Source organism: Centropristis striata, chromosome 20, assembly GCF_030273125.1.
Source record: "Centropristis striata isolate RG_2023a ecotype Rhode Island chromosome 20, C.striata_1.0, whole genome shotgun sequence".
NCBI lineage: Eukaryota > Metazoa > Chordata > Actinopteri > Perciformes > Serranidae > Centropristis > Centropristis striata.
The window spans coordinates 438,008-452,192 of record NC_081536.1 but is presented as its reverse complement, the minus strand read 5'-3'; the positions used below and the strand labels follow the sequence as shown (position 1 = coordinate 452,192).

General features: G+C 35.9%; 1 protein-coding gene across 1 annotated transcript in view; it reads left to right on the top strand.

The window, feature by feature from the left end:
• The window catches only part of marchf5 (membrane-associated ring finger (C3HC4) 5), a 53,226-nt gene that overhangs the window by 21,335 nt on the left and 17,706 nt on the right, over positions 1 to 14,185 (top strand). The window contains exon 2 of the mRNA XM_059358895.1: positions 5,042 to 5,244. Within this exon, the coding sequence (XP_059214878.1) occupies positions 5,042 to 5,244 (203 nt within the window). The remainder of the gene's footprint in view (positions 1 to 5,041; positions 5,245 to 14,185) is intronic.

Here is a 14,185-nt window from a genome sequence, read left to right as displayed (position 1 = left end):
GCTGCGCTGTCAGATCTGCTGACAAGCAGTCAGCATTAAAGCTGGTTTGCCTGTTGGGTTTATGTATTGATCCTGGTTGATTTCATGCAGAGTCACTGGCCCACAGTCATACTGTGTGTGTGTGTGTGTGTTGTGTGTGTTGCGTTCCTTCACTCCCTCCCTGCCAACCATCAGTCTGCTGTTACTTCAGAGACTTTGATCACCGCCTCTATCGTTGTTCCCTAAATGGTGAAAAATGGCCAATTCAGTTCTCAGTCAGAACTCTAAATGAGTCTGATCTAATGAGAACCCTAAGACTCATGTTTGAAATGACTTCATGCCTTTCACTTAAGCTGCGATGGCTGCTTGAGTATGCTACTTTCTATATTTTTTAAACATTTTGCAGCATGTTGATGAGAATCAGCCCTCTGTCCTGTCCACCTCTGACATATTATATGTGTGTTTAAGTGTTTGTTTTGAAGGGTTGATGGCTAATTTTATGTCCTAGTACTTACTTAGTAGTTACTCTAAAGGAAAATCAGATCTGAGAAGAAATGAAGGTCATGTTGAACCGTTTTCTCATATGAATTCTGGACAGTGGACACATGTTGTACACAACCAGAGCTAGTCCTGGGACGGTGACCTGCTCTATCCTTTGTACTGGGGGTCAGGGTTCAGTATGTTTAATGAGCGCTCCACCTGATTCTGACGGTTTTATTCCCACGTTCAGCTCCTACAGCTAATGTCTAGTTCAGGGCTGCAGTGAATGTGTGAAAAGGGCTTTAGTTTCTCTCTCTTCCAGTCCACCACACAAACAAGCTGATATTCACACACACACACGCGTGCCTCTTTAAAAAAAGCATGACCTACATACACATGGAAACAACAACAGTTAGCTGAAATACAGCATTTTATACCAGAGCTCCTGTCAAACACATCTGTCAGAACCTCAGACGGCTTCAGGAAGAGAGAAAGAGAAACTCTAACTCTAGTACCAAATACTACAAGTTTCAGTAATGTACCACCTTTGTTGTTTCATGACAAATTAGTTTTATAGTTATTTGACATTGAGTGAAAATATTGCTCCTGCTGGGTGAACACTACATTCTTTCTCTAAGAGCGAAAACAATAAAAATGGCTGACATTACATAAGGTAAACTGCTTCACTAAGGTGTGTGAGGGAGAGAAGAAGTAAAGTATTGACTGCATACTGATTCAGCTTTAATACACCAGAGAGCTGAGCTGAATGTGCTAGCAGGAGGTGAACTCCAGTAGTTGGTAGGTGTGAGAGGCTGAACTCACACAATAACTATTCATGGACGCAGCAACACACTTAAGAAACCAATGAAGCATCATAAACAGCCTGTACATGTTCACATCAATCATCTCCCACCTGTTATGGACAGAAGATAGCAGAGTGCATGCATGTAAAAATCCAATCCCCTTTATTTGTTTAGCACATTTAAACACAAACGTCTCCAAAGTGCTGTACATAAAATCAACAATAAAACAAACAATTCCATATACCAATCAGCAATAAATAATAAGTGTATAAATCTAAAATGATGCCATAAATAAAACAATACAATCAAACAGATAAACATAGTAAAATAAAATAAAAGACGTAGTTAAAAGTAGTCAAAGAAATAAAATAAATAAAAGACACCGAGGACCACAAAACTCACGCAGTGTTAAAAAGCCAAGGAATAAAAATGGGTCTTGAGACGAGACTTAAAACATTCCACTGTGGAGGCTGTTCGGACATGGAGAACATCAGTTTTTTTTTATTTAATTTGATATTTTCCTTATAATATATAATTTGTTGTGGTATTAAAATGGTAATCGGTGGAGCTGAAGTGTGTTTTGAGCTGCCTCCTTTAACTGGAACACTGAATTTAAGGTAATGGGTGATTCTCATGAAGCCAGTCTAAGTCAAGTCAAGTCAAGTCAAGTCAAATTTTATTTATAGAGCACATTTAAAACAACCGGGGTTGACCAAAGTGCTGTACAGATATCACAGTTGCAGGAAATACGGTAAAAACCAAAATACTAAAATACATAAACACAGTGCAACAATAGAATAAAATAAATACAAAATATAATAAAATAAATTAAAAATTTTAATAAAATTTTGTTTTTTGCAAGATGTCCACTTAAACTTGATTTACTTGAGTCTAAGTTCTGTCTGTGAAGATTATAAGGACATACTTTATTAAACTAAATATATTTCACTTTTATATGAATGCACAATATCGCCATAATGAGGCACAATTCATTGTTTTGTGCTAAAATAATATTTTCTATATTTTTAAACATATTTTTGATTCACAAATGAATTACCGTAATGCATCCAGATAAAAATGTCATGTTTCCCCCACACTTATATACAATAAATATTTAATAAACTTTATAAAAATAAATATACATTTGTTTAAAAATGTTTAATTTAACATAATATAATCAAATATGATATTTTTTAACAATGTGTAAAGAACAAAATCTGAATGAAAATTGATGAGAAAAAATGGTTAAATGTTACGGTAATGATAGAATTGTTTGAAGTAAAATATGTACATTTTAATAAAATACATGTTGGTGACACCAGCTACCCTTGGGCAGATTTACCCTTTCATTGTTGTTGTTTTTATTTAAAAATGTGTTACGGTAATGAATTTTGCTCACAGTGTCTCTAAAAATGTCAGAAAATGCATTCAATTTTTAAAAAATAGATTATAAATTCATATTAAACAGTGACTTTAGATTGTATATGTTATAAAGGGTGAAATAAAATCTGTATTGAATGCTCTTGGATGTTTGCTCTGAGCTGCAGCATGTTGATGAGAATCAGCCAGATGTGTTTCTGTCTGTGTGTTTTATCAGCTTCAGGGTTTTGTTTTCCAGCAGCTGAAGGTTTTTATTTATCTCAGCACTCAGAGGATCTTTCCTCTCTCCTCAAATCACATTATCACTTGTCATCAGCAGTAAAACAACTGTTCTCTAGTTATTTGTTCCCAGTTGAGGGGAATAAGTGTAAATCTGCGTTTTAATCACAGTAAAATGTTTCCAGTTAGCAGCTTGTCTGCGTTTCATTGTCTTCATCACACGTGTGTGTGTGTGCAGTGGTGGAAAAAGTATTCAGATCCTTTACTGCAGTAAAAGTACTAATACACACTGTGAAATGACTCCACTACAATAAAAGTCCTGCATTCAAAACTTACTGAAGTAAAAGTACAAAAGTATCAGAATCAACATGTACTTAAAGTATCAAAATAAAAGTACTCGTTATGCAGATTAGATTGTTTTATATATTCTAAATATATTATAGGATTATTATTATTGATGCAGTTATGTAAGCAGTGTTTTAATTTCCTTAAGGTAGGGCTCATTTTAACTACTTAATATACTGTTATGAGGTTTAATAAAAAAAAAAAAATGTCTAATCACTTTAAATTGATCATGTTTTAAGTTAAATCTCGACCTGAAAAGTAACTAAAGCTGTCAGCTAAATGTAGTGGAGTAAAAAGTACAATATTTGCCTCAAAATGTAGTGAAGTAATAGTATAAAATTACATAAAATGTAAATACTCAAGTAAAGTACAAGTATCCAATCCAATCCCCTTTATTTATAGAGCACAATTTGATCAAACACAAGGTTTCCAAAGTGCTGCACAAACAATAAATACATAACACAACACAAAGAGATGTAGTAAATAATAGAACAATAAGATGCAATAAGATAAAATAAATTAAAAATGGGATAAAAACAAATAAAATAAAATGTAAAATGTACTGCCCACACAAAATAAAATATGCATGAATACAATGAATAAAATAAAATAAATAAAAATCATAAAATCAACACTCTACATGGTGTTAAAAGCCAACGAGAAGAGGTGGTTTTAAGAAGAGAAGTACCTCAAAACTGTACTTAACCCATCAGAACCCAGAGCCAGTTCTCCTTAAAGGATGTGTTCTATAAGTGGACCACATAGAACACATTTCTGATGTTTTAAAAATAAAAATACTACCCCTAAATCTCAAAAATCTGTGATGTGACATATACGTTACAATGGGCGTTTATGGTATTTATGTTTATGATATTTTTTGTTTTAAAATAGAGAAAAACTAGACACATTTTCTGCTTACTGAGACACAAATTTTCCTTTTTATTTTGCATCTCCATAACCTTTATCAAAATTGTGACTTTAATTTGTTCAGGAAATATGGTCAGAACAAGTTAAATGCAACACAGGACACAACTGTTAACGGATTAGAATTGTTAAATGGGTTTAAATTTAGAATCGTAACAAAAAATAAGCTCTTTAGAATTAGATACTTTTACACATTTCTGTTTCCAGTCACACAGTTTGTGTCGCTTAGGGATTTAATGAGTTAAGGTGAAGCATAAAGTTGAATATGGGAGATTCTAGAACAGCGGTTCCCCACACCTTCAAAAAAACAAAATGCAATAAGATTTTATATAGCCATATTAAAGGTGGAGGATGATGACAGGCTCAGGATCAGAGGCAGAAAGCAGATCAGTCGGGAAAATGTTATAATATTGAACAAAAATATTGCGTTGAACAAAAATTGCAGCAAATTTAAATGAGCGTGGAGTGAACACACCCCATTCATCATAACACAGGCTGGAAAAATGACACAAGAACAAGAAGATAACTTCTTCTACGCTTCATTATAAGATCAAAAACAACCAAAAATAGATGCAAAAATGACCAAAGATGACACAAAATTATCAAAATAGACACAAATTGACCAAAAATACATGTAAAAATTACCAAACAACCAAAAAATAGATGCAAAAATGAACAAAATAGATGCAAAAATGAAATGTAATTGTGTCATTATTAGACCGCCATTACATTTTTCATCTCGCGCACCCCCTAGCAGCAGCTCACGCACCCCCAGGGGTCCACGCACCACACTTTGGGAATCCCTGGTCTAGAAGATTTAAAGTGTTTGTTACACGCGTGTCACCATAGGTTCTTATGGGTTAAGTCCAGTACTAGAGTTAATGTACCTCTTGCTGTGTGTGTGTGTGTAGGAGCTGCTGGGTGTGCTTCGCCACCGATGAGGACGACCGTACGGCGGAGTGGGTTCGCCCGTGTCGCTGCCGCGGCTCCACCAAGTGGGTCCACCAGGCCTGCCTGCAGCGCTGGGTGGACGAGAAGCAGCGCGGGAACAGCACGGCACGCGTGGCCTGCCCACAATGCAACGCTGAATACCTCATCGTCTTCCCCAAACTAGGTGGGTTCACACATTATACAGGCTATGGGTTCACAGCTCACTCAGGACAGGAAGGACAGGCAGGTTTATCTGTAGAGCTCAGGTCAACACAAGGTGATTCAAAGTGCTTTACATACATTAAAACAGCAAGACACGGTTAAGTCATGGTTACCTAACATATATATATATAAAAAGCTCTTATTCTTTTCTTTTCTCTTCTTCTTTAACATATAGCACTCCTGTAGCAATGACAGTTAGCTCTTAAAGTTATGTACTTACTTGATTCCTGTGGTCTATGTCTAGTACCATCAGGTTGAATCACTTATTGTAAGTCGCTTTGGACAAAAGCGTCTGCTAAATGACATGTAATGTAATGTAATGTAATGAAAACGGTAAAAACAGTCAATTAAAACAGGGAAATAGATTAGATTGACTTTATTAATCCCACAGCGGGGACATTAATTTGTTACAGCTGACCACACAAATTTCACACAAAATGTAAGATAAAAAATAACAATCTAAGAAAAAGACATTTAACAATATACAATATACTATATACAACTTAGTGCAAATTAAGTGAGGAATGTGCAGAGTGCAAATTATATGCAAAAATGTGCAGAAGAGAAAGAAAGAAAAACTGTCTGTGAAATATTTTAGAAATATTATGAGGACAAATATTCCTTCAGTTACATTTTTAAAGGTTAAGTGAGGCTGCTCATAGCTTTAGCTTAGCTTTATGGAGTACGCTTCTCTTAATCTCTTAACTCTGTGTTAGTCATGAAAGAGGCAATTAGCTAAATTAGGATCAGGTTTATTCAGAAATCTTAAAAGGTTCTACCTGTTTGTAATGGATTCTGACTCCATCAAAGTGTGTTTACCATTCTTGGGAAGTATTTCTGCATATGTAGAAGTTAGTTCAAGCCTTTTATGGCTCCAGGGAGCTGTGTGAAGTCCCATAAACCCTTAAATCTAGAAAATGGAAAAAAGTCTGTGGGTGTGGTATTAAAAACAAGAAGAGATGTTAACAGAACTCTGAAGGCCACATCAGCTGATACTAGCACAGCCCACTCATATCTCAGGTGAGCTGTCAGAGGCCAAGTTGCATTATGGGTAGTGTAGGTGTCATGTTATGACAAGAAAGAAGAACGCATGGAATAAAAGAGACAATAACTCTGGTTCTGCTGCATCAGTTTTGATCTTTTTTCATTTAAACTCTCTATTGTGACTCTCAGCAGGAGATTGCCTGTCTGCTTTCTTTGCTACACAGCATGAAGATAAATTGAGAAACTGCCAAAAGTTCCCAACTCATAATTCTGGATTTGATTTGTTTTACTGTCAAAGTGTCATAAGAAGTCTTATTTCCCACCAGTTGTCAACATGGGAGCAGCATTATAGAGCAGATCTCCATGTTAATGGACTCTCTGAGGGCCTTTAATAGCTGAACCAGAGTCCTGAGAGCTGCTCGGTTTGTCTCGTCTGAGAGTGTTTGTTTGTTTCCTCCAGAGCCAGCAGGTTCTGTGGTGATCTGGTAAATATTTCCTCTCAGCCTGACGAGGAACAGAAGGAACAGCAACAGTTTACCGAAGTGGCTGCCTCAATTATCCGACACGTCAGAGTGACGAGGCTCCGACTGTTCCCAAACACCAGCGATGACTCATTAAGGGAACACTCACCATGCGGTTAGCCTCAAACGCCTCACTTTCAGCTACCAAAATCACCAAAAAAGACTTAAAATGACAGAAAAAGACACAAAATGACAAAAAAAAGACTTAAAATGACTGAAAAACACAAAATTATTAAAAAAAGACACAAAAGTACTAAAAAAAACACAAAATTATTAAAAAAGACACAAAATTACCAAAAAAGACACAAAATTACCAAAAAAGACACAAAATGACAGAAAAAGACACAAAATTACAAAAAAAGACACATTATTAAAAAAAGACACAAAATTATTAAAAAAAGACACAAAATGTCAGAAAAAGACATAAAATTACAAAAAAAGACACAAAATTACAAAAAAAGACACAAAATTATTAAAAAAGAGACAAAATTACTAAAAAAGACACAAAATTATTAAAAAAGACACAAAATTACCAAAAAAGACACAAAATGACAGAAAAAGACACAAAATTACAAAAAAAGACAAAATTACTAAAAAAAGACACAAAATTACAAAAAAAGACACAAAATGACTAAAAAAAGACACAAAATTACAAAAAAAGACACAAAATTACAGAAAAAGACACAAAATTACAAAAAAGACACAAAATTACAAAAAAAGACACAAAATTATTAAAAAAGACACAAAATTATAAAAAAAGACACAAAATTATTAAAAAGACATAAAATTATTAAAAAGACATAAAATTACCAAAAAAGACACAAAATGACAAAAAAAGACACATTATTAAAAAAAGACACAAAATTATTAAAAAAAGACACAAAATGTCAGAAAAAGACATAAAATTACAAAAAAAGACACAAAATTACAAAAAAAGACACAAAATTATCAAAAAAGAGACAAAATTACTAAAAAGGACACAAAATTATTAAAAAAGACACAAAATTACCAAAAAAGACACAAAATGACAGAAAAAGACACAAAATTACAAAAAAAGACAAAATTACTAAAAAAAGACACAAAATTACAAAAAAAGACACAAAATGACTAAAAAAAGACACAAAATTACAAAAAAAGACACAAAATTACAGAAAAAGACACAAAATTACAAAAAAGACACAAAATTACAAAAAAGACACAAAATTATTAAAAAAGACACAAAATTATAAAAAAAGACACAAAATTATTAAAAAGACATAAAATTATTAAAAAGACACAAAATTACCAAAAAGACACAAAATTATTAAAAAAGACACAAAATTATAAAAAAAGACACAAAATTATTAAAAAGACATAAAATTATTAAAAAGACATAAAATTACCAAAAAAGACACAAAATGACAGAAAAAGACACAAAATTACCAAAAAAGACACAAAATGACAGAAAAAGACACAAAATTACCAAAAAAGACACAAAATGACAGAAAAAGACACAAAATTACAAAAAAAGACACATTATTAAAAAAAGACACAAAATTATTAAAAAAAGACACAAAATTACAAAAAAAGACAAATTATTAAAAAGACACAAAATTACCAAAAACACAGGATTACCAGAAAAGCAGCAGTTTACAGAAGTGGCTGCCTCAATTATCCGACACGTCAGAGTGACGAGGCTCCGATTGTTCCCAAACACCAGATGACTCATTAGGGAACACTCACACACACACACACACACACACACACACACACACACACACACACACACACACACACACACACACACACACACACACACACACACACACACACACTCACCATGCGGTTAGCCACAAACGCCTCACTTTCAGTTTCTCCGTCTCCGATCCCGTCGGACCTCTCGAGTTGTTGCAGGGACAGAAAATGATTCTGGTGCAGCAGAAAGAGTCCTCTATCCAAAGGTCAGAACCTGGACACACAGAAGGTTAATGGTGCAGTTGTCATGGTTACCCAGCAGCCACTGGGCCGCTGCCAGTTCAGAGAGAGAAGTTGCAATCTGAGACAGTATCTGGCCCCGAGACAATGCTGCAGGAGTAAACAGGTTCATGTTTATTTATAGTGACCGAGGCTGTGCTGTCACTCAGTTTGGTGCTATAAGCAGAAGCTTCTGCTCAGCTTCTCCTCCTCCTCCTCCTCCTCCTGCTCCTCCTCCTCCTCCTCAGTAAATCACCAGTGGATGTCTGTGTCTCCCTCTGAGAGTTGATTATTGGCACTTGGCTGCTTGCTGCCTGTTTGTGACTGTGTCTTTCCTCTTTGTATTTAGGGTTTAGTATTAATTGGCTCTCAGGTCCCAGTAGGACTGTTAATTAGTGCCGTATCAACCCTTACATGCATAGAAAACAACATTGAGTAGAGCAGTGCAACAGGCACCAATAACACATTTAATCCTTTAAACCAGGGGTATCACACTCAAATTACCTCGGGCCACTGGGGGCAGGATCAAAATGACCAAAAAGAGACACAAAATTACTAAAAAAAAAGACACAAAATGACAGAAAAAGACACAAAATTACTAAAAAAAAGACAAAAAAAGGACAGAAAAAAACACAAAATTACAAAAAAAAGACACAAAAGGACAGAAAAAGACACAAAATTACTAAAAAAAAAAGACAAAAGGACAGAAAAAGACACAATTATTTAAAAAAAGACACAAAATTACCAAAAAAGACACAAAATTACTAAAAAAGACACAAAATCATTAAAAAAAGGCACAACATTATTAAAAAAGACACAAAATTACTAAAAAAAAAAGACACAAAATTACTAAAAAGACACAAAATTACTAAAAAAGACACAAAATTATTAAAAAGACACAGCATTATTAAAAAAAGACACAAAATTACCAAAAAAGACACAAAATTACCAAAAAAGACACAAAATTACTAAAAAAGACACAAAATTATTAAAGACACAAAATTATAATAAAAAAAAGACACAAAATTACCAAAAAAGACACAAAATTACTAAAAAAGACACAAAATTATTAAAGACACAAAATTATAAAAAAAGACACAAAATTATAAAAAAAGACACAAAATTACTAAAAAAAGACACAAAATTACCAAAAAAGACAAAATTATTAAAAAGACACAAAATTACCAAAAAAGACAAATTATTAAAAAAAGACACTACATTTTTTTTTTCAGTGTACAATCAATGTTTAACAAAGAAGACGGCATATAAATGTTCTGATTCAGTTAAATTGAAGTGAATGCTGACTTGTTGCCAGGCAACATGCTAAAAGAAAGTCTTTTGTACTTTGAGGCCTTTATGGAACAAATGTGGTCCAGTCAGGGATCGGACATACATGTGACCTGTCCTACTGTTGGTTTGGTTTTTAATAATCCGGACAGATTACATCAAGGAGAACCTTCTAGTGGACTGAATTGTGTTGTTGTCAGCATTTTCTAAGATAAATTGAATGTAAATCTATTCTGTTGGAGTCTGAGGGACTCATCTGACTTCAACACAAACATGTTTGTGTATCTGATCACATGCTGCAGCTCAGAGACTCTGTTTCTCTCTGGAGCGTCTCAAGTCGTGATTTAGCCACATTGCATCAGAGTTTTCTCAGCGAGCCTCATCATGATGGCGTTATTCTGTTTTTAGAGCAGCTGTGAGGAGGTGTCATGTTTCCCTCAGGTCATCATCCTGACGCTCCTCCACGCCTCTCTGGCTTCCTCTGTCATGTGTTCACATGTGGTCAAGTGGCTTATATGGCCCGGGGTTTATTTTGAAAGGGAACTTCCTCTTTGCTGTGGCGGACCTGCTAAGTGATGGCGCCCTCAGAGAATGATGCAGCAGTCTGCCCCTCATTTATTTACTTTATATAAGCACCAGAGGCTCAGGTTACCTTTGATTCAGCCACAAGGAACTTTCTCTGGTTTCTGTCACTTTAGATGACAGACTGTTAACATGTGGGAGGATTCAGTGGTAGACAGGTGGAGATGATTTTGCATACTATGCACCAAGGTTATAATAGTTTTGGATATTTCATTAGTTTTAGTTTTAATTTCGTTGTGAATTTTTGTTTTCAAATTCAGTTAGTTTTAATTAGTTTTTAGAGTGAGTTTGCTAGTTTTAGTTTAGTTTTTATTAGTTTTTGTTAGGGGTGTGCCATATTGTATCGTTCACGATAATATCGGTATATTTTTTTTTTTATGGTTAAAAAAAATGCGTATCATGATATTGGCAACGTTCCTACTTGATGTAGTGGTTAAAGTTGTTTTAATCACAAAAAGCTACTTACTCCCTGTCGCTAAACACATGCAGCTTTCAAAATAAGAGCACAGTGTGTTAAGAGAAGACTGTCAACATAAGATGCCTTAAATAAAACATACAAGAACCTTTATTCTCCTTTACAAAATTTAATTAAAATATGCCCCCGGAACCCCTAAATGGTTATTTTTATTATTTGAATCAAGAGTAAAATTTTGTGTTTGACAACTGTTGAGATTTGCACTTCAAACTACATTTTAGATTTTTGATTATTTATACAGACTAAAAAAAAAATCATATTTTCTATATATTTTTAAGTATTTCCTAATATCTTCAAGAATATCATTATCGCAAAAATAGCCTGAAATATCGTGATATTCTTTAAGGGCCATATCGCCCAGCCCTAGTTTTTGTGTTAGTTTTAGTTTTTTTGTAATGGGGTATTTGTTGGGTGCCAGATTCAGAAGGATGAAGCAGTATTTCCCCTACATGTATTCTGTGCGGCCGCTGCTGTATTTTCAGCGGCAGTGCAAAAAAACTGTGATTTGTAATATCACGGTTGAATTGAAGACTTTCACTTGCACACAGTGAAAGCACAGCCATAACCACTGAAGCTTCATGAGAATCACCCATTCACACGGTTCCCTGTTTTGCATAGAGTACACACAGTAGTTGGATGAATAGGAAGTAGTTTAACGCTGCAGGACCAACGCTGGTTGAATACTTTGCTCCAGACAAACCTGCTCTGTTAGTTAACATCATAACAACTATTTTCAACCTTTGCTGAGCCTGTTAACTCACACTGCTCAGGGTTCACTACTCAGGGTTCACTACTCAGGGTTGGTACGGCTGCTGGAAATCCTTGAAAATGCTTGAAATTAAATGTATTTCCAAAGTTTAAAAAGTGCTTGGATTTTGGATAAAGCTTGAAAATTGACCGTGAAAGTCCTTGAAAAATGCTTGAATTTGACCACTGCTAAAGTGTACCAACCCTGCATACAACACAAGCAGATATCTAAATATAATTGTAATTATTAATTAATAATAATAATTAATATATATTAATATAATTAATAATTATAAAAGTGAAACACTGAGCAGTAGAAAGTTAATGTCAGCACATCTTTGGTCAGGTGAAGACTCACAGTCGAAATGCTGCATAAATCTCAAATTGAACGCCATTATACTGAAAATATATATGTTCTTCTATATAAAGGCAGGTTACATGCACATTATGGATTTAAGGTTGTTTTTTTTCTGATCCTCAATTCTATAAAAGTGATCTTTTCTTGCGTATGAACCCTGACTGTTTCCTGCAGCTGGTAACAACCTGATTTATCCACTTTTATAGAAGTGCTAATACCAGAATACCAGACCCATTAGAGTGTTCTGAGCTCTATGTTCTGAACAGCAGAAAGGTGAATTCATCCCCGAGCAGCCGAACGTCTCCGTCAGGACAGAGAGTTCAGCTCCGGCTGGTCTCAGCTCAGAGCCTGGAGACTTCACCTGAGAGCTCTTCATCCAGGGAAAAGGCTCTTTTTTTTTTTTCTAATCCCATTAGCAAGAGGCAGACAGCGAGGGAGCCATGCAGAGAGGCTGGATGTGTCTGGGAGAGGGGAGAGGAGAGGGGAGAGGGGAGAGGGGAGAGAGGAGAGGAGAGGAGAGGGGAGAGGGGAGAGAAACTGGGTCAGGGAGGAGCTGACGGAGCTCCTCAGAGGCTGACGGAGCAGGAGATGATGGAGACGAGGAGCATCACTGCTGATGAAGCTGTTAATCACGGCTGCTCCAGTGTTTCCTGTGACCTAAACATCCCGTCACATCATTAGGAGTCAGCTCTCTGTTGGGGACATTTCTCAGTTATCAGGAACAGGAAGTGCCTCAGACCTGATCACTTCCTGCAGAGCACCACATGCAACAGTTGCTGATTAGCATGATGCTATAGCCTGGCTAACACCAGACTATTCTCAAATGAGGTCTAGTCTGGCAACCAGCCGTTCATTTCTCCGTAGAGGAGGTGTGGTTTACGATCCTCCGGAGCCGTTTATTGGACGCTTAGAATGTCTATCAAAGCGTCTGTAGGTAGCTCTTAGCCAATCAGATCAGTTATACCAGATGACGTAGTAGAGCAACAGAGATGGATGTTTGTTGTGTGTGTGTCTGTGAGAGAGTGTTGCTGCTGCTTTGCTTCTCCAGTTCTCGCTTTCTGCAAGATTATTTATTTTCACGCTTTATTCCCCCTCATGTCATTCAGCCACACATCCACTGATTTTATGGGCAATAAACAAGCTGCTGCGGGTCTCTGGGGGCTCCGCTGTCCCCCGGCTCGGAGCCAGATCACCGGCGTTACGCTAGCGCCGGTGATCTGGCTACCAGCCGGGGGACAGTGGAGCCGCCGAGAGACCTTTCGCCTTTCAACTTTCCCTCTAAACTATTTAAAACACCATCTACAGCAAAAGAGTCGCGTCTGCAGCAGCCATGTTGGATCCGTAAGAAAACGACAAGCTTCCGTCTGCCGGGTAGTACGCGTCATCGTCTTGCCGTCCCTCCCCGCTCTATGATTGGATCCTAAAACAGGGCTAAGAAAGCTTCCTGGATTCCAGACCCTTTCGCAGTTCGAAATTAAATCGAGCGCGCAAGGCAGTCTGGGTATACCCAGGCTAATGATGCTAGGCTTTGTTACCTCAATTATCAGATACGTGGATTTAACACATTAAATATCATTTGCTTTGCTGTATTGTTTGCTTTTTTCACCCTGTATTAATGATATTATGCAGCCAGTAGCTGTGCAGGAAGATGGGCAGTTAAAGAGCTTTACTATTATATTAGGCAGTGGTGGTTCTAGACCAGTTCTACTGTGGGGGCCAAGCAGGGGCCAGTGTTTAGTCAGAGGGGCACATTAAAAAATGGCAAAGATAATATTTAAGCATTCAAAACCTTTATTTTAGCTTATTTAAAATTTTTATTTAAATATATTTGGAAGATACACATACACTGATTGAAACAATGAGACTTACCAACAATAACAATTATTTTTGTAAGACAATGACATTTCTAATTTCTGTGCACAAATACTCTCTTTTATTTTGAAAGCTTTTATTGCACAATTAAACTATTATACAATGTAACATTCTGGGTTCATTT